At 41.6% G+C, this 19731-nt stretch overlaps 1 protein-coding gene across 2 annotated transcripts in view; it reads right to left on the bottom strand.

Annotated features, from left to right (window-relative positions):
• The window catches only part of PPP1R13B (protein phosphatase 1 regulatory subunit 13B), a 164510-nt gene that overhangs the window by 115100 nt on the left and 29679 nt on the right, over window positions 1-19731 (bottom strand). For both annotated transcript variants that reach the window (XM_030215555.1, XM_030215553.1), the window contains exon 3: window positions 8147-8266. In XM_030215555.1, coding sequence (XP_030071415.1) covers window positions 8147-8266 — 120 coding nt within the window. The remainder of the gene's footprint in view (window positions 1-8146; window positions 8267-19731) is intronic.

Below are 19731 nucleotides of genomic sequence, written 5' to 3'. Positions count from 1 at the left end.
AAAATAAGACAAAAATCGGGGGTGGGGGGGGGGGGGGGACTCAAAGGGAAGGCACAAAACCAAAAAAACAATGCTCATGCACCTGACACTGTGAGGAGCATGGGACAATTGCATTGTCTCCTCAATCTAGATAAGAGACTTATGGTCCCGCGCTCTCGTGGCAGGTAGGAAGGTACTCGCACATGCATGGTTGGGACGCTGTGCATGCTCTTAAAGCTGTATTAGCTTGTTTTAAGCTCCGCATCGGGCGACGTGGATGACATCACCCACATGTGAGAATATGACCTGCTTGTCCTCAGAGAATCTTCATTAAATCAATGAAACAATGCAATTACACTGGATTTAAAAAGTACAAGCTTATCTACATCTTAAGCTATCTTCATACATTACAGCTCATTGAAAGAGGGTAGAGGAATCAATACAGGCGATACAACAGCAACACTTTACAGTTCAATAGGGATATATCTGGTGAGAAAGTTAATGTCTCTATCGAGTCCTTTTGAGTCAAGTGTTTATCATTCCAATTTCAGAAGTTTCCCATTACATATAGTCCTGAAATTTCTTTAAGTTCCTTTATGATAAGATCATTGAGGGAGAGATCTTCATTTGATAAACTTGCCTACTTGTTATTTTATCTGGATTTTGGATTTATTTACCACCTTTTTGAAGAAATTCACCAAAAGGTGGTGGACAGCAAGAATATGCCACACATATAGATAACAAACAATTACAGCAGTAAACAATATTTTTTAAAACTGTATATTATGGCATAGTATACTACTTACAATGTAAGCATAACACACATTAAAACATCTTAATAAGACAGTATTGGGTACAAGTGAAAGCGAAACATATAGACAGTTAAAATAGACTAACAAGAGTTAAAGAGAAAATAAGGGTGACATAAAAAATTGTACGTGAAGCCAGGAAATGTGCATGAAAATGATCTCAGCTAGAGAAGCAATGGATAAGGAGGGCTTGCTACAGTATGTGCAGCTAGTGTTAGTCCTTGGGTATGTGACTAGCTATTAAGTTGCTTCTTCCATTAAAGACTTAGGAGAAAAACCAAGCTTTCACCTGCTTCCTGAAGTAGAGATACTCTTGCATTAAACAAAGGCTTTCTGGGGGTGTATTCCAGAGCCTGGGGGCTATTCCACAGAGACGTCCTGTTGGCAGGTGTCATTGAGATGTCATTCTGGGTTTTTGCTATAATTGTTTATATTATATCTATGAAAATTGATACATGGCCTTCATTTTATGCTTGTTTCTCTGATGTAGCATCCCTCTTCCCATGTTTCGCACTGGATCACAAACATTACATTCACAGAGAAACATGAATATGAGCCTTTTATTTTGAATGTCTCCCATAAGGATAGCTGTAGGGTCTGTGATATGCGCTAGCAAAACTTGCGTTATAGCATCTTAAAAGATTTAATGCAGAACAGTAGAGCCAGAGACTAGGAAAATACTGATTCACTGTGACATAGTGATAAAGGGAAATGGGACTTGATATACCGCCTTTCTGAGGTTTTTGCAAGTACATTCAAAGCGGTTTACATATATTCAGGTACTTATTTTGTACCAGTGTCAGTGGAGGGTTAAGTGACTTGCCCAGAGTCACAAGGAGCTGCAGTGGGAATCGAACTCAGGTCCCCAGGATCAAAATCCACTGCACTAACCACTAGGCTACTCCTGCACCTTTCAAACTCATTTATGAAACCAGCAAGTTCTAAGTGACCCAATACTGATTTCTTTGTTGATCAATATCCTTTTATTTTTTTCTGTGATACTACTTAAGATTTGATGAATATTAGTTTAAACCTAGTATCTCTACTGAAATTTTTTTCAACAAACCAAACAGTAAACTGTGCTCTCCATTTTAACAACAGCATCACCATCTAAACCCCTCTTTTATCTAGGTATCAACATCTAGCTAACCTAAAATCCTTCATCTCAACCTGCCCTCCCCCTCACTATCCTACTTTGATCCCCATCCCCCTTCCCCCTGCTTTATGTCCATCTTCTCCAAACCACTCAGTCCGCCTGCCTCCCTACACCTTCCCCTTATGTTTTCAACACGCCCAATAATTTGTTAACCTCTCATTCCTCTCCATCTTGACGGTACATGTTTTGTGGAGGAGTGGCCTAGTGGTTAGGGTGGTGGACTTTGGTCCTGGGAAACTGAGGAATTGAGTTCGATTCCCGGCACAGGCAGCTCCTTGTGACTCTGGGCAAGTCACTTAACCCTCCATTGCCTGCCGCGTTGAGCCAGCCATGAGTGGGAAAGCGCGGGATACAAATGTAACAAAAAAAATTTAAAAAAATATTAGCTTCTACATACTTGATATGCACTCCAACTTCTCCCACCACTTTTCAATTATGGAGTCCTCTACTCGTCTCCAATAGCTTGCTATCACACACCTGATGGTCATAATCCGATCTTAATCACTTCTTGACTTTGCTTATAACTTCTTGGGACTACCCAAACAGACTTATCCCAGGTTCTATTAATACCCCTTCCCCAACTGCATCCCCTATTTCCCCCTTCCTGATACCAAAACTTGATCTTCTCACAAGACCACCAGATGTGCAGAAGAGTGTCTTCACTATGGCAATTTTACCAACACCTGCCTATTGCCCCAGGGTATACCTCTCAGCCTTGTTTACATTTACCATCTCAAAATTATGTTATAACTATTTTGTTTAATCAACATGCTCACCAACCATTCACATGCCACTTGAAATACCTTTCACACCGACAACTCCATCCCTATATCCTTTTCCCATTTCTCCATAAATTTAAATTTAACAAATGCCTCCCTCCCCCCTAATAGACTGTCGGTGACTCCGCTGTTTGGGGAGGCTAAAGTGGTTAAGTCAGAGGTGGGCTGGGACAGGGGAGGAGTAGGGCCAGGGCAGGACCTGAGATCATAATTGTCTGATGCAGAAAGGTCAGCTAAATAGTTGCAGGTAATATCCAATATCTAAATGTAATGAAAGGTATGTATCAGAAGTATGAGAATAAAGTGGTAAAAAAATTAAACAATGAAAAATTCAGTATGTATAAAGAGAGAGATTATCTTAGGCAACTGAATTAAAATGGATTGAAAAAAAAAAAGTGTTCATAGATGGTGCCTACACCTTTACCACCGAGTACCCTTCTGGTCACGATGGATGTAGAATCAGTACACAGCAACATTCCTCATGTGGATGGCGTAGCTGCATGTGAGAAGCTCCTAAAAACATCCACACTGGACCATCAATACTCACCAGAAACTATTACAAAATTAATCAAATTTATTTTAACTCACAACTATTTCCACTTTAGCAATGACATCTATCTACAAATAATGGGCACTGCGATGGGCACCAGGACAGCACCCCAATATGCCAACCTCTTTATGGCTGAGCTGGAAGAGATTTCTGAATACATACCAGACCAAACCCCTAAAATACTACTGGTACATCGATTACATTTTTATGATTTGGACTGAGGGGGATGAAACTCAAACAATTTTACAATTCCTTCAATACAAACCATCATAAAATCAGATTCAAAATTGACTACTCCCCAGAAAAAGTCAATTTTTTGAAAACCACAGTCTCAATCAGCGATGGCTATATACAAACATCCATATACAAGAAACCCACAGACAAATGCAGCTACCTCCACAACTCCAGCTTCCACCCTTCACATACAAAAAGATCCATTATTTACAGCCAAGCCACAAGATACCACCATATCTGCTCTGACCCAGGGGACAGAGACAGACACCTTGAAATCCTGACTGAATCCTTCGAACAGAAAGGCTACAACCTCAAAATAATCTCCAAGAACATTGCCTCCTCCCTCAAAACACCCAGGAAAAATCTGCTACAGTAAAAAGAAAAAAAAGCCACAGACAGAATCCCCCTTATAGTGACATACAACCCAGAGCTGGAAAAATTAAGAAAAATCGTAAAAGATCTACAGCCTCTACTCCAGGAGGATGAATTACTGAAAGAGATATTCCCATCTGCACCAGTGCTGGCCTTCTGACAGCCACCCAACTTAAAACACAAGCTAATTAGAAGTAAACTCCCAACACAGACTCAAAAAGAAGAGAATGGCGCACATCCTTGCAATATATCCAGCTGCAAACTATGCCAAAACATTTCACAGGACCCCACGGTCATTCACAAAGGAAAAAATATTCAACATTACATTAAGGAATCTTTCACGTGCTCATTTTCCAATGTGATATATATCATTCAGTGTAAACAATGCAATGAAGGCTGCTACATTGGAGAAACAAGTCAGATGCTAAATAAAAGATTTAATTTACATAGACACCATATGAAAAATGCTAGTACCAATCAGAATGTCACCTCTGTAGGGCAGCACTTTACAAAACCAGAACGCTGTACCAGTGATTTCATGGTAAGAATCCTGAAAGGGAACTTTAAAACAATACAGGAGCGTAAGACCTTTGAAGTCAGAATGATTAAATATTTTGACACCCACCAGACAGGACTTAAAGATCTGGGTATTCTAGCCCATTATAAACCATAAAATTGTACTGCTTTGTCACCCTCCTATCTCCATGCATATCTCCCTGTCCCTCATCCACCCGACTCTGCTATCCACCCTCATCCTGAAATGCTTTGATGCTTCACTTATATATACTGTCACCTACCAACATTTGCTTATTTCCGATCTGACGAAGAAGGGCAATCTTCGAAAGCTAATCAAGAAATGTATTATGTCCAATAAAAATGATATCATCTTATTTTCTTTTCCATGTTTTATTTTGTTTTATTTCTATTGATTACCTTTAAAAGTGGACTAACATGGCTACCACACCTCTCTACACCTTTACAGAAACCTGCAGGCAATCTGCTTCTATGTCCCTCTCTCTCCCAAATCCCACTTGCTCACAGCCAGTCTGCTGCTTTCTTTCTCTGAGTAAGGGTTTATCACAGTGCACTTGATACATACATTTATCATAGTGTAGAAGGGACTGAGGTCCAAGGAAGGGCTGCTGACTACTCTTATTGACAAATTCCTTCACGTGCACATAAAAATAGATTTCACGATCATGGATGACATATTACATATTTTAAACTAATTTATTTCAGGCACTTAACACTAAACTACATCCACATCTATGAAAGCAATTCAGTTGTATTTATAGATCCCTCAAGAGGCAATATCTCATCATTTAAACCTGATCACACATGTCTGCAATAAAGATAACCACCACCTCAACACACAACAGATCCTGCACAATTTTCTAAAACAGTATCTGTTGATGTCACCTTCCATGCACAAACTTCTGTAAAATCACAACTGTACCTTACCATTAAAAGCACTAACTCTCAGGACTCAAACAGCAATAACCTCAAACACCAATACACCACCTAGTGAAAAAATACAAATCAAACAGGACTGTAACAAGATCTTTACACAGACACTACATACTAGCTGAATACCACACCTCGGTCACAGATGCAAAACACAGAGAGACCCTCACAAATATGAAACAAGAGACCATAGATCAGTAATGCAAAAAAACGAACTTGAAACCTTAAGAAGTCTGACTGCATGTACAGCAATACTAGAGAAACAGAAACTGAAATGCAAAATATCAAAGATGTGCATTTCCAAAAGACAACATATCCCAATTAATAAAATTCAGAATAAAATACTTTCCAGCTTTGTCTGCAAATTTTAAATGTTTGTGTTCACTTTAACCCAGTGTCTCTTTCCTACTTTTCCCTTCCTCCTACCCCACCCTGGGGCCAATATCTGCCCTCTCGCCTTCTCCTCCAGTTTAGTCTGTCTCTCTCTCTGTCTGTATGGGTCCATTATCTATCCCTCCATTCGATACTACCCCTCCCACTCCTGGGTCCAGCACCATTTTCTGCACCCCTGCCTCCCAGGACCAGCACTTATCTCTCTCCTACCATCCCGCAGGTACAGCATCTCTCCCCTAACCCCCCCCCAGTTTCAGCTTCTTTCCCTCTCCCTCCTTCCCAGTAGTCCAATGGCTCCCCTCTACCTTGCCTACATCACTACTGGTAGCAGCACTGCAGTGATTCAAACAGGCTGCCTCAGTCTTCCCTCTGATGTGTCCTGACTTCGTAGAAACAGGAAGCTGCATCAGAAGAGGGCAGGATGTGGCAGGAAGTTGCAGTAGAGAGGGCAGGACGTAGCAGAAGACAGCCTCTTACTGTGAATCACTGCCGGCTGCAGGATCCTGTATGTGATACCTGTGGAGTGGAAAACGGGAAGAAAGAAAAAGATTTTTTACTGCAGGAATAAAATGTTTTACTGTTCCTGCGGGGCAGTAAAAGTTTTGTTCCCACATCCGGGGTGAGCATGATTATCAGTGCAACAGTGGTTTCCGAAGCAAGAATTGACCCTAAGTTAGCAACACTCTCGGTTTGTATGCTCATGCGATCACCTTAGAGGAAACACTAGTCTTAACCCCTTAACCCTCATAAAACCCTGTACTTGCAGGACCTGCAAAATAACTCCTGCTCTTATATCTATTTTGTAGTTCCCTAAATGTAAGAAATTGCTCCTCAACAATCAGCTTTGAAAACTGCTGAAGATCTACATTTCATCCACTTTACCTCCATCCAGATTCCCAGCAAATGCTTAGTAAATGGGTTATCCAGTTCTTATGCCAGCAAATAAAATTTCAATAAATTGGCCCAGATTTGAAGATTATTTGTATTACTGCTGAACAACTATGTATTCCAATACTAAAACAGCAAGGGTAAAATAATAATGAAAGATCCATAGTGCTGAGTAAGTGAGGATAAAATCAGAGATTAAATAAGGTCTGCATTCTTGCAGAAGATATGCCATATGAGCCAAGCAATCTGTTTTCATATTGTCACGCATTACCCACCCAAAGGTGTGGGCGAGTGTTCATGAAGACTTTCCTCTCACATTGCCCACCTAAAGGTGTGGGTCGAGAATCCAGGAACTCCAAGGCAAAACAATAATCCAGAGTAAAAGTATGTCCACAAATCCTTGGCAAAAAGTCCAAAAGCAAAAAGCTGGACTTCCAACAAAACAATAATCCAAGACTGAGGTCCATCCACGATCCTCCACAGCAATCAATAGTCCAAGAGGTGGTCCATCCACGATTCCCTCTGGCAGAAGATCTCTCGCCTCTTATAAAAAGAGAGAATGGTCTCCAATTCTGTAGTCCCACCAACCACAGTGAACCAATTCAGCTCTCCCGTTCAGGTCAGGGTGAGTTTACAACTCTACAACAGTCTATCCCCCTGTGTGCCCTAAAGTCCTGGGAAGAACAGATCTTTTTCCCCTTTGGGCCTAACAGGGACATTTCCTCCCTTCTTTGGTCCTATTTATAAGGAATATCCACAGTCTATCTGCCTATGCAGATCATATGTAAATGGTGTTACACAGTCACTGGGTACCTATCACTTATTCCCAGCATTCAAGAAATAATATCACTACCTCTCAGAAAGGTTAGTCACCCCCCCACCACCACCACGTAGATTCCCTAATGGCTTCCTCCCACACAAGGGTCTTCACCTTAACTGTAATGGTGGGCCATAGGACTAACCTCAGAACCAGATGATTGCCTTATATAGTCTAAATCTGGCACTGTTGCTGGGCTGAGGGTCCTCACCTCTCCATACTCATAAGTTGAGATATCACTAGCAGCAACACAACTATGTTAGGTCCATAATGGTGTGATAAGGAATCTGGCATAATATAATTGAGGTTTACACTGCACCTTTCATCAATACAGGATCAAAATGTGTGTGCAGCTGCAATGCATGAGAAATGTATCTGGAGTCCCCTCTGGAGAAGAATTAAAAGTAACGTTTAGTATCTGAATTATACTAAAACTTTCCAATTATACATTCTTAACTATGAATCTGAATTTTAAAAAAATATGAACAGAAACCAAAGAGTATGTTAATTTTTTTTCTGTGTGCAACTTTTAGGAATGGATTCATCAGGATTAAACACATGCCCTATGAAATTGGAAAGTTAGACAATCTATATGTCTAGGAGAGAATAGATTAACATTTGTTCTGCCATCTTAAATTAACAAAAGATATTTCTGCTTTCCATAACATTACTGAGCTGCTCCTACAATGATATACAGATACTCACCCTGCTCATTGTTCTCAGCTGGTGAATCTTCATGCCGAAGAAAAAATTTGACCTCTTCCTTGCGGGGCCCCCATTTCTGAAGATGTTCATACATCATGTGATCATAAGGTATAGGGCGTTCTGGAAAAATTGAGAAATTGTTTTAAGTTTTTATGCTTTTCACTGACCTAATAAAGGGAGCAGAGCTTTCCAAAGCTAGTCGCAGATGTATTGTTTGTCTGAAAAAAAAAAAAGTGCCAACTACAACTTGTTTACCTGTTTCCTTACATTCCAATTTCATATCAAGGAATCATTTCAATTTAGCCAGCACAAGTGTCAAAATCTGATATGTCACCACTACCTCATTTAAGGTGGAAAAAAACTGATCTCCCTGCTTTCTGGCAGTCCACAACATTGTTGCAGCAGAAGCCAACAGCTCTCCAGTAAGATGAAGCTATAGAATTCCTTAATTATGAAAGCATCAAGCTAGCCATCTCTAAGCAATTTTCTTGGAGACCAGACAGCTTTGGAATTCGATTTAGATGACCAGAATTAACTCAGAACCTTATAAAGCTGAGTTTTTGTCATTAATATAACCAAGTAGTACTAAAGCATTTATGTCAGAACTTCCCAAACTATGGGTCGGGGCCTCAAACGGGGTCACAAAACCTGCCTCTGGGGGTCACAACCTAGGTGGGCTCTGTATAGGTACATCACCTATTCTGCACTTCTAGGGGGTCACACAAATTTTGTTTGGCCATAATCATGGGGTCACAGCCACAAAAAGATTGGGAAGCACTGGGTTATGTTCTGCCTATCCACAGTTCACAATACATTATCAAAGGCACAGGTATAAAATTACTATTAAATATACAAAACAAATCAAATAATAAAACAATTGAACATCATACATTTTGCTACCATAACTTAGCTTTTATAGTGAGTGGAATGTTAATGACACCAACATTTTTTTTAAATTCATTCAAAAACAAACTTTGTAGCTAATAAAAGAAATAATCCCTTCAGAATACATCATTCATTGTCAAATACTACTATGCCTAGGTTACAAGCCCTTTTAAACAAGTTCTGACTCGACATGGCCTGCCAATAAATCCCCAGTTCACTAAAAAAAGTTTTATTTTTATTTTTTGGCTCTGCAGTTTCTTCCTACTGATCAGAACTTCCACAAAATCTAACTAGCACCCAGTGGTGTGATGACCCTGTAAGCATGTACACACCTCTCCACACCTTCCAACCGGTGCAAAGAGAGGCATCTGAGCCTCTCCATATCTCGGCCCGCTCGGCCGGGCGACCCCGGCCACGCACCTGGCACTGTCACCCTCCTATCCGCTTGCTGATTCGGGAGGGCAGTGGAAACCGTGGAGCTGGATCCGGCGTGGCTGCTTCGAAAGGCAGAGCTGATGAGACACAAGGGAGTCCCAAGTGAGGCAGACGGAACCGCTGTAAGTTCGGCCAACGGCGCCATGCGGCTTAACAAATAGAGCAGCGGGGTAAAGAATAGAAGGAACACAACAGTTTAACTCCGGGAGCCATCTGCCTGAGACTGCGGCCTCCCACCCCAACTTCTATCTCCAAACACAGAAACAGCTACAGAGCTGTGGAGCCTCACCAACCCGAACAGGGCACCCGAAACCCAATCACATCAACCTCCAACCACAAATACAGCTCTCAGAATCACTGAGTTTCAGCACCAGATGCAAAACACTTCTAACACCTAACGGTGAGCAAACTATTATTATTATTACCAACATTTGTATAGCGCTACCAGACACATGCAGTGCTGAACACCTGACATAGAGAGACAGTCCCTGCTCTACAGAGCTTATAATCAAAAAAGCTAAAAATACTCAACCTCGGGCATCGAACCACTACAGGAACCCACACGAGGCTGTTACGGCAGAGGTCACATTCTAAGTACTGACCTACCAACCACCCGGAGCACCAGAACAAGGTCCTCCATCGGTGAGCAACTACGCGGCTAGAAGTGGGTTTCACCCCATCACGAGGAGGATGATTGCCTGAACGCACTCAGCCTACAGCATGCAAAGGACAGCGAAGGCCAGCTAACACAACTTCACAGGCGGGACAGTGAAGGTAACGGCGGTGAGACCACGAGACAAACACACATCCACCAACCTTCTGACCCTCTGGAGACAAGGAACCAAGGCCAGCGAGTTGACCTAGTACTCATCAGTGAAACCTGGATCCACGATCACAAGGACCCCATAATCCTAGAACTCTGCCCTCCAGGCTACAAAATTACACACTGGACAAGGAAAGAAAAAAAGAGGAGGTGGAATAGCATTAATCTATAGATCCCACTTCACCGTAACAACAACTGCTGAGTCTTTAACACCAAAACTCAAAATTGCCTCAGTTAGAATCCAATGTGCTACCCTGTTCGACCATCTAAACATGGTTCCTGTTTTATAGACCACCAGGAAATTGGCAAGAATGCCAGTCAAACTTTATGGATTTTATATCGAATACATGTGTATCCAACTCCAATTTACTCATAATAGGGGACATAAACCTACACCTGGAAGACCCTAATGTAACCAATGCACGTGAATGCAAAGACTTCCTACAACTATGGGATCTTAGCTTGCCTAATATGCAAGCCACACATGTCAAAGGACACACAACTGACCTCATTACATACAAACTATCCTTAGACTCATCTTATACTAACAGACACAAAATGGACGGCTATACCATGGTCAGACCACCATAAACTAAACTTAGCCCTACAATGGCGGAAAACAGACACGCACCCCAAGCAAGAATGCACAACCTACACCACTAGAGGACAGATTGATCCTGTTACATTCTGGCAACAGATCTACAAAAATGAATGGTTAGCACAGACTCCAAACACTATCTCCAAAATTGGGATGACAGCAGGAGCATACTAGACGAACCACATGAACCACTACAAACAAGAACCACATGAAGACACAGCTCAATAACTTGGTTCAACGAAGAACTTAAACAACTAAAAACACAAGTCAGGAGACTCGAACACGCATGGCAAAAAATGAAAAATGAACACACACTCAAAACTTGGAAACAAATGCAAAGAAAATACAAATATACAAAATGTAATAAATATATAAGACAAACCAAAAGAGCATACTACAAAACCAAAATAAGACCAGACTACGAAGACGCACATAAACTCTACCAACTTATGAATAAACTAATAGACACCACACCAGTTACCACAGCCAGTACAGACACCCCATCGGCAAACCATCTTGCCAAATACTTCAATGAGAAAATTATAAAACTTCGATCCACACTACCACTCAATACCACTGATCATGAAGAATTTATGGATTGCCTGGACCCTACTCCCGGTGAACACCAGCAGATCGAACCTGGAATGACTTCGATCTGCTTACCGAAGAAACCATCATTCAAGCACTCAACAAATTCTCCAAAACCCACTCCAAACTGGATATTTGCCCCAGTAGCCTAATAAGGTTCGGCCCCAAACGCTTCATAACAGACCTTACGTCACATCTGAACTACATGCTACAACACGGATTTTTCCCCAAGGACAAAGGAAATATATTACTTACACCCATACCCAAAGACTTAAAGAAAAAATTAAATGACACAACCAACTATCGACCAGTAGCATCCATCCCCCTGATAGTAAAACTAATGGAAAGTATGGTAATCAAACAACTCACCAATTACCTAAACAAATTCACAATATTACATGAATCACAGAATTTTGAACCAACCATAGCACTGAAACAGTGCTAACTACTCTCGTAACCAAATTTAAACAACTAATTGCAACTGGAAACAATGTGCTACTCCTACAATTTGATATGTCCAGCGCGTTCGACATGGTCAGCCACCAAATACTCTCGAACATCCTAGACTACTTCGGGATTGGAGGAAACATACTAAGATGGTTTAATGCTTCTTAACAGCAAGAACTTATCAAGTGATTTCAAACTCAAAAACGTCAACACCATGGAAACCTGAATGCAGAGTACCACAAGGATCACCGCTCTCACCAACCCTTTTTAACTTGATGATGACACCTTTAGCCAAATTGCTATCCAACCAAGGACTCAACCCATACATCTATGCAGACGATGTCATGATATTCATCCCGTTTAAACAAGACATAACCGAAATCACAAATGAAATCACACACAGCCTCAAAATAATGAACTCATGGGCGGGCGCATTCCAACTAAAGCTAAACGCAGAAAAAACACAAATGTCTCATCCTGTCCTCACAATACAACACAAACAAAACTGATACCATAAACACCCCAGACTACACCCTCCCGGTCTCAGACAGCCTGAAAATTCTGGGAGTCACAATTGACCGAAATCTCACACTCTAAGATCATGCTAAAAATACAGCAAAGAAAATGTTCTACTCAATGTGGAAACTTAAAAGAATCAAACCTTTCTTCCCAAGGGAAGTATTCTGCAGCCTAGTACAATCAATGGTGCTAAGTCATCTAGACTACTGCAATGCCATTTATGCCGGATGCAAAGAACAAATCATTAAGAAGCTTCAAACCGCTCAAAACACAGCAGCCAGACTCATATTTGGGAAAGCGAAATACGAAAGCGCCAAACCCCTAAGAGAAATACTACACTGGCTTCCATTAAAAGAATGAATTGCGTTTTCTGCCAGGTATAGAAAATTCCTGTTTTAAAAAATGGTGTCAAAAAGGGATTGTCCTGCTTCATGATATCGTAGATCCAGATGGAACTATTCGGAAGTTGGACAATTTAGGGTTAGGAGAATTAATGTGGATGGATAAATTCGCATATCAGCAGATTTCCCACTATGTTGCGAGTCTTCCTCGTGGGTCGCTAGCGGTAGACGTAATTGACGTGATGGATCGGCTTTTTGAAACGCCTAATGAGGAAGCAGTATCGATATCTTTACTTCACAAAAGGTTGATGCAACATAACACACATAGAGAACTCCAGCATTTATCGTATAAATGGTCAGCAGATTTGAAGACAGCAGTAACAACGCAAATGATAGTTAATAATATGCGACAAATTCCACAGAAAATAACTAGTGCAGATCTTCGGGAATGCCAGGGTAGAGTACTGTATCGAGCATACACCTCTAAGTCGAGACTATATAAAATGGGGGGGGTGGATTCACAGAGTTGTAGTAAATGTGGGGGAACAGTGAGTTCATATTTCCATGCATTTTGGGATTGCCCAGAGATACAGAATTTTTGGATAAAACTGAATAGTTACATGGGACGTATTTTGAATAAACAGGTGACATTGAAGCCGGAGAGCACATTGTTGGGATTGGGGCCATTGAGAGGGGCTGGTGCTGTTCATCATAATTTGCTGTTATATAGGGCATATCTTATAGGTAAAAAATGCATCTTAGCTAATTGGGTTCAACAAGAAGCGCCTTCTTACTGGCAGTGGCGAAATAGACTGCATGCATTATTATTAATGGAATTACGGGAGGTGCATTTAAAATTTAAGAAACAAAGAGAATTTTATTTAATTTGGAAATGTTACATAAATAACCTTGCCCCACGGGCTCGTAGTGCTGTTCTTAATCAGATGGGGGGCCCAATTGGTAGGTAACAGAATGATACTATTAAGGGAGAATTCACCAATCTTTTAGAAGATGAAATACTCCTTATGAGAGAGCTACCAATACAATAGGGGGGAGGCTGGGAATGGGAGGAGGGGAGGGTGGTGGGGGGGAGGGTTTACAATCGATGAACAGGTTGAATGTGTAGATATGGACTTGAGAAACACATTACCAGACAATTTAATCTTTACATGTTATTGAGTTGGTCTCCGGACTCACCTGAGAACTGTGGACACTTGTAGGAGACTAATAATTTCAATTGGTGACAATAATTGCTACTAATACGAATATGGAGAATAGTTTCAGAGTAAATGTAAATGTCTGGTGGAAAGGTTGAATAAAAGTCTGTATATTCAATTTAGTTCAAGTTAAACGGATATTGGCAAATATGAGGGTTTCAGAGCTTAAGGGAGGGAAGGGGAGGGGGAGAGAGCAATATTAAAAATAGATGATGACGGGACTTCCGGTGACGTCACGCTCTGCAATGGCGGTCTGATTGCGGAGCTCCCGTCTTCCAGCCCGAAAACGAGCTAATATAACGAGCAAACGATCCACAAAACAAGGTGGAAGCTACGAGAGAGTGAAGCGATAGCACCGCGATTTGTAAGATGGCCGATACAAAACTCAAAAAGGCAGATTTGGCGAACTTCGCTTACCGCCAACGGGAACGTGCGTCAGAGATTCCGGCCGGAGAGCACGAAGGCCAAGAGTACGCATCTAGCCCAAATTCGCCGGTGAGCCAGAGAGAGAGAGAAACTGAAGGACAAAACGAGGTCCCGCCGGACAAATGGGACCAATTAAGTACTTGGCTCCAGGATATAAAAAAAGATATAAAAGAGATGCGCCAAGATTTCGCGCAACTGAGCGCGGATTTGAGGGAAGAAATCAAAGACCTGGGGAGCCGTGTCAATGAGGTAGAAATGGGGCTAGAAGAACATGCAGAAACTTTAAATGAAGTAGAGAAACATGTGGCAGAACACCAATCGGATATGAAATTTCTGACGGACAAGGTGGAAGACCTTGAAAATAGAAGCCGACGCTCCAACATTAGAGTGCGAGGCCTACCGGATCTGCCTGAATATAATAATTGTGAAAAAGTAATGCAAGCAATAGCAGCCCAACTTCTCTCCACATCTGACCATCCAATAGCCCCAGAAACTATTCGACTAGAACGAGCACATCGGGCGCTGGGGTCAAGAAAGGCAAATACGCCAAAAGATATTGTGGCCTGCTTCTCGGAGTTCAAAGTGAAAGAAGAAGTCATGCACCAAGCTAGAGTGGCCAGCCCAATCACATGGGAGACATACCCCATTGAACTGTTTCAAGACCTAGCAGCTACCACCTTAAAACGGCGTGGAGAACTGCGCCCGCTGACGGAGAAGCTTAGAGCAGAAGGAATAAAATACAGATGGCAACATCCGTTTGCCCTAACATTTTATAAAGAAGGCAAACAACGCAAGGTGGCATCGCTAGAAGAAGCTCATGAATATTTGGGTCAGGAAAAGATGGATAAAACATCGACACCAAAACCATCGTCAGGATTTCAAAGAAATGTCAAGCAGAAGTGGCAGAGAGTCTCAAAAGGTCGGGGAAGGCTGCGGAGACAAGCGTCAGAGCAGACAATAATACCAGAGAAAGGCCCGTGAAAGAGCAATCACACTTGGAATACAAAGATAACACATGAGGTGTTAATAATATGATAAACTGGATCGGGCTAGATCACACTGAGCAACAAAGAAGGATCAAACAAATTGAGCAGGCTGGAAAAGTAAACGGGACCGGAAGTCCACACCATTATAGGCATGATCTCGATTGCAATAGAGATGTGCTATATCAGGTTATGGGGAAAGGAGGGAGGGGGGAAGGGGGGAGGAGGGAGGGAAAGGTGGTGTATAAGTAATGACTTATGGATTGATGTTGGGGGATAAAGTGTTCAAATGTGTAACATTTAATGTGCGGGGCTTGAACTCACCTACGAAACGCCAATTAACATTCAAAGAAATGGTGCGCTTAAACGCAGATGTGGTACTCTTACAAGAGACACACCTGAAAAAAGATTATGAGAAGTTAGTGTGCCATAAACGATACCCCACTATATATTTCTCATCTTGTACAAGCAATTCAAAACAGAGGGGGGTGTTAATAGCGTTGTCTAGCGCACTACCTTGGGAGGTTAGTAAGGTTATAAAAGATGTAGAAGGTAGATATTTGATAATGTTAGTATCACTGTATAATGTTCAATATACAATTGTTAATGTTTATGCACCAAACACGGGACAAGGATTGTTTGTGGAAAAAGTAGAACAGCAAATACAAAAGCACTTGCAAGGTCACCTAATAATGGGTGGAGATTTTAATCTCACAATCCAACCACACTTAGATAACTCCACAGGCCAGGCAGTATATGCTAAATCAGACAGGAAAATATGGAGGAGATTCATGGCTAGATGGGGCCTAACAGATATATGGAGAACCAAGCATGGCCAAGAAAGAGATTACACATATTACTCTTCCCAATATAAAACATATTCCAGAATAGATGGATGGATGGGAGATGTGATAGTGGTAAATAGAACACGGGAAACATATATTGAACCTCGTACCTGGTCTGACCATGCCCCAGTGGTCCTAGAGTTAATGGCGGGGGCCCGACAGGTGGGCGCCAGATATTGGCGGATGGACGAGGCACTTCTATTGGACACTAAAAATATCCCGGTAATAGAGAAATATATTCTGGAATATCTGGAATATAATGATGTGGGAGAGATCCACCCACAATTTGTGTGGGAGGGGCTTAAAGCAGTGCTCCGAGGGAAATTAATAGCGTTGAGAACCCATCTGACAAAAGAACGAGCAGCACAGGAAGATAATATTAGAACAGAATTACGGCAGCTTGAGCAACAACATAAAAAAGACCCCAAAGACACTAAAGAACTGTCAAAAATGCAGGAATTGAGATTAAAGCTGAATGAGTTACAGATGGTAGATTTAGCTGTCAAACTGCAAATAGCACAGCAGGAAAATTTCGAGTTTGGAGACAAAGCGGGTAGGCTACTAGCATGTAAGCTAAAAAAAATGTCTCAACGCAATTATATAGGGGGTATACAAACGGCAGAAGGGGGCTATATCTCACAACTTGAACACATACATGAGGCATTTCTTGCTCACTTCACCAACCTATATGAACCAGAACAAACGCCTGAATTAGATGAAATAGAGAAATACTTGCAAGAGGCAGAATTACCTCAGATAGGGAGAGGGGGGTCGACCCAATTATCCGCACCCATCACAGCGGAGGAGATAGGGTGGGCAATAACAGATATGGCAAATGGTAAAGCTCCTGGCCCTGATGGATTCCCCACAAGATTTTATAAATTATTTAGTAGACACCTTATACCAGTATTACAGAAACTCTTTAATGCACTGGAAGACTTGCAGAAGCTACCAGACACCTGGAGACTGGCAGCGATAACTTTAATACTAAAACCAGGGAAAAACCCGAAATTATGTAGCTCTTACAGACCAATATCACTCCTAAATGTGGATTATAAGATTTTCACAAAAATCTTGGCCCGAAGGTTACAGAAGCAACTACCAGGGGTTGTACATACAGATCAGGCGGGATTTATAGAGGGGCGCCAGACCTTTGACAATATAAGGTGTCTAATGCATATTATTCAACAGGTGAGAGACGACCAGACCCCGGCGGTACTACTATCAATAGACGCAGAAAAAGCGTTTGACCGCGTGGACTGGTCGTTTCTATTTGCAGCATTACAACGAATAGGTATCGATGGGAGGTTTTTGAGCTGGTTACGCTTACTATATCAGACACCAATGGCCACCATAAAGGTCAATGGGACATACACAAAAACATTTAACCTTTGGCGGGGAACCAGACAGGGATGTGCAATGTCACCACTGCTGTTTGCCCTGTCATTGGAACCATTGGCCAATATGATTAGGAAAGATAGAGAGGTGACAGGGGTGGTGAGGGGCTTAAGGGAACATAAACTTATGCTGTTTGCCGATGATATTCTGATGACAGTCTCGAAACCACTGAAAGCGGTAGAGAGGATAGTAGCACATTTAGCAAGATATGGGCAATTATCGGGATTTAAACCCAATCTAGACAAGTCGATCTTCCTTAATCTCACGGTACCACCTGAGGAACTGGAGGCCCTTAAGGCCGCCTTCCCTTTTGTATGGGCGACAAAATCCATACGATATTTGGGAATACAGGTAACAACACAAATAGAGGGACTATTTGCAGCTAACTTTCCCCCAAAAGTTGAAGAATTATTTAGCGAATTAGATAAGTGGGAAGGACTTAATGTCTCCTGGAAAGGACGTATTAATGCGATTAAAATGATGCTGCTCCCGAAATTGTTGTATTTATTCATGGCAATTCCAATTCCAATCCCCAATAGCTTTTTTGCAAAACTCAATCGCAAAATATTCGCATATATATGGAAAAAACGCCCACCAAGAGTACGGCGAACTATGATGTACCAAACTTGGGAGAGAGGAGGAATGGGGGTACCAAATTTTTACTTATATTATCAAGCAGCACAACTTCGTATTTTGGCAGAATGGTCCCCTGGAGCAACTAAGAAATGGTTACATTGGGAAAGAGCATGGTTGGGTAGGAGAGCAATTGGGGACATTTTATGGATACCAGGGGAGGAATTGGTCCCCATAATTAAACAAATTCCCATTGGATTAAAACATCCTATGTGGACATGGTATCAAGTGAGGAAGAAGCTTTTCCCTGAGAGGAATTATTATCGGCAAACGGCTATAAGGTGGGCAACAGGATTCTCAATAGGGAAATCGGAGAAGGTATTTGAGATATGGGCCCAAGCAGGGTTATGCACACTGGGACAGTTATGGAAAGAGGGAAAAATGCTTCCATTCAAAGAGCTCCAGGAAGAGTATGGTCTAAAAGAAAGAGATCTCACATATTACTGTAACTTACGTAGCTTCATTAAAAAGAAAGCGCAAGATGAGTTAGACCTAGCCGAAACAGATCTGGAGATAGCTATTAGTAGAGGGGGAGGCAGGGGAGGTATAACTCGCATATATTTGGCCCTGCTGGGGCGCACCGACCCACAGATGCGCTATCAAGCCCAGTGGGAAGATGCGTTACAGACCACATACACCAAAACAGAATGGAAAGCAAATTACAAATACTTACTTAAGCCATCACTAGCACAATCAGTGAATGAAAATGGGTTTAAAATATTGTATTGGTGGTACTACACGCCTGAACGCCTCCATAAGATGTACCCGGGAGTCTCGGGGCAATGTTGGAGAGAATGTGGACAAAGGGGATCATTTTACCACATTTGGTGGACTTGCGAGAAAGTAAAGATATATTGGAAAGCTGTAATTGAACTGGTTAACAGCATACTGCAGAGCACATTTGCATGGAAAGCGGAGAACTGTTTGCTTCATTTCCGGCCAGCGTCCATACCAAGCTGGCAGCACAGACTAGCGATCCAATATTTTGTAGCTGCAAAGATAGGCTTGGCTCGAAAGTGGAAGCAAGTAGAGACACCATCCTTACAGATGGTAACTAGGAAAGTAGACTTTCTTTACCAAATGTCCAAGCTAACAGCCATGCGAAGAGGATCCGTACTATCTTTTAATAAGATATGGACACTTTATGAACAATATAATGATTACACTCAGTCACCACCTGGGTAGGGAGGGAGGGTAAGATATGGTTGATCAGAGGGGGGGAATTTAACAAATGAAAAGCAAATTGTAATTGAAATGTTGGCAGTTTGTAAGCTGTTTATTTGATAACAATTTCAATAAAAAAAAAAAAAAAAAATAGATGATGACATGTAAATAGAAAGCACAGAATTTTGGTGTACACTGAGATTTCATGCATACAAGATGTGATATGTATATGCTATGTATAGTCATCAATAAAAATTGTTGAATCCTAAAAGAACGAATTGCG

The sequence above is a fragment of the Microcaecilia unicolor genome, chromosome 9, assembly GCF_901765095.1.
Source record: "Microcaecilia unicolor chromosome 9, aMicUni1.1, whole genome shotgun sequence".
NCBI classification, from domain to species: domain Eukaryota; kingdom Metazoa; phylum Chordata; class Amphibia; order Gymnophiona; family Siphonopidae; genus Microcaecilia; species Microcaecilia unicolor.
The sequence above is the reverse complement of the archived record's forward strand: the minus strand, read 5'-3'. Positions and strand labels throughout refer to the sequence as shown.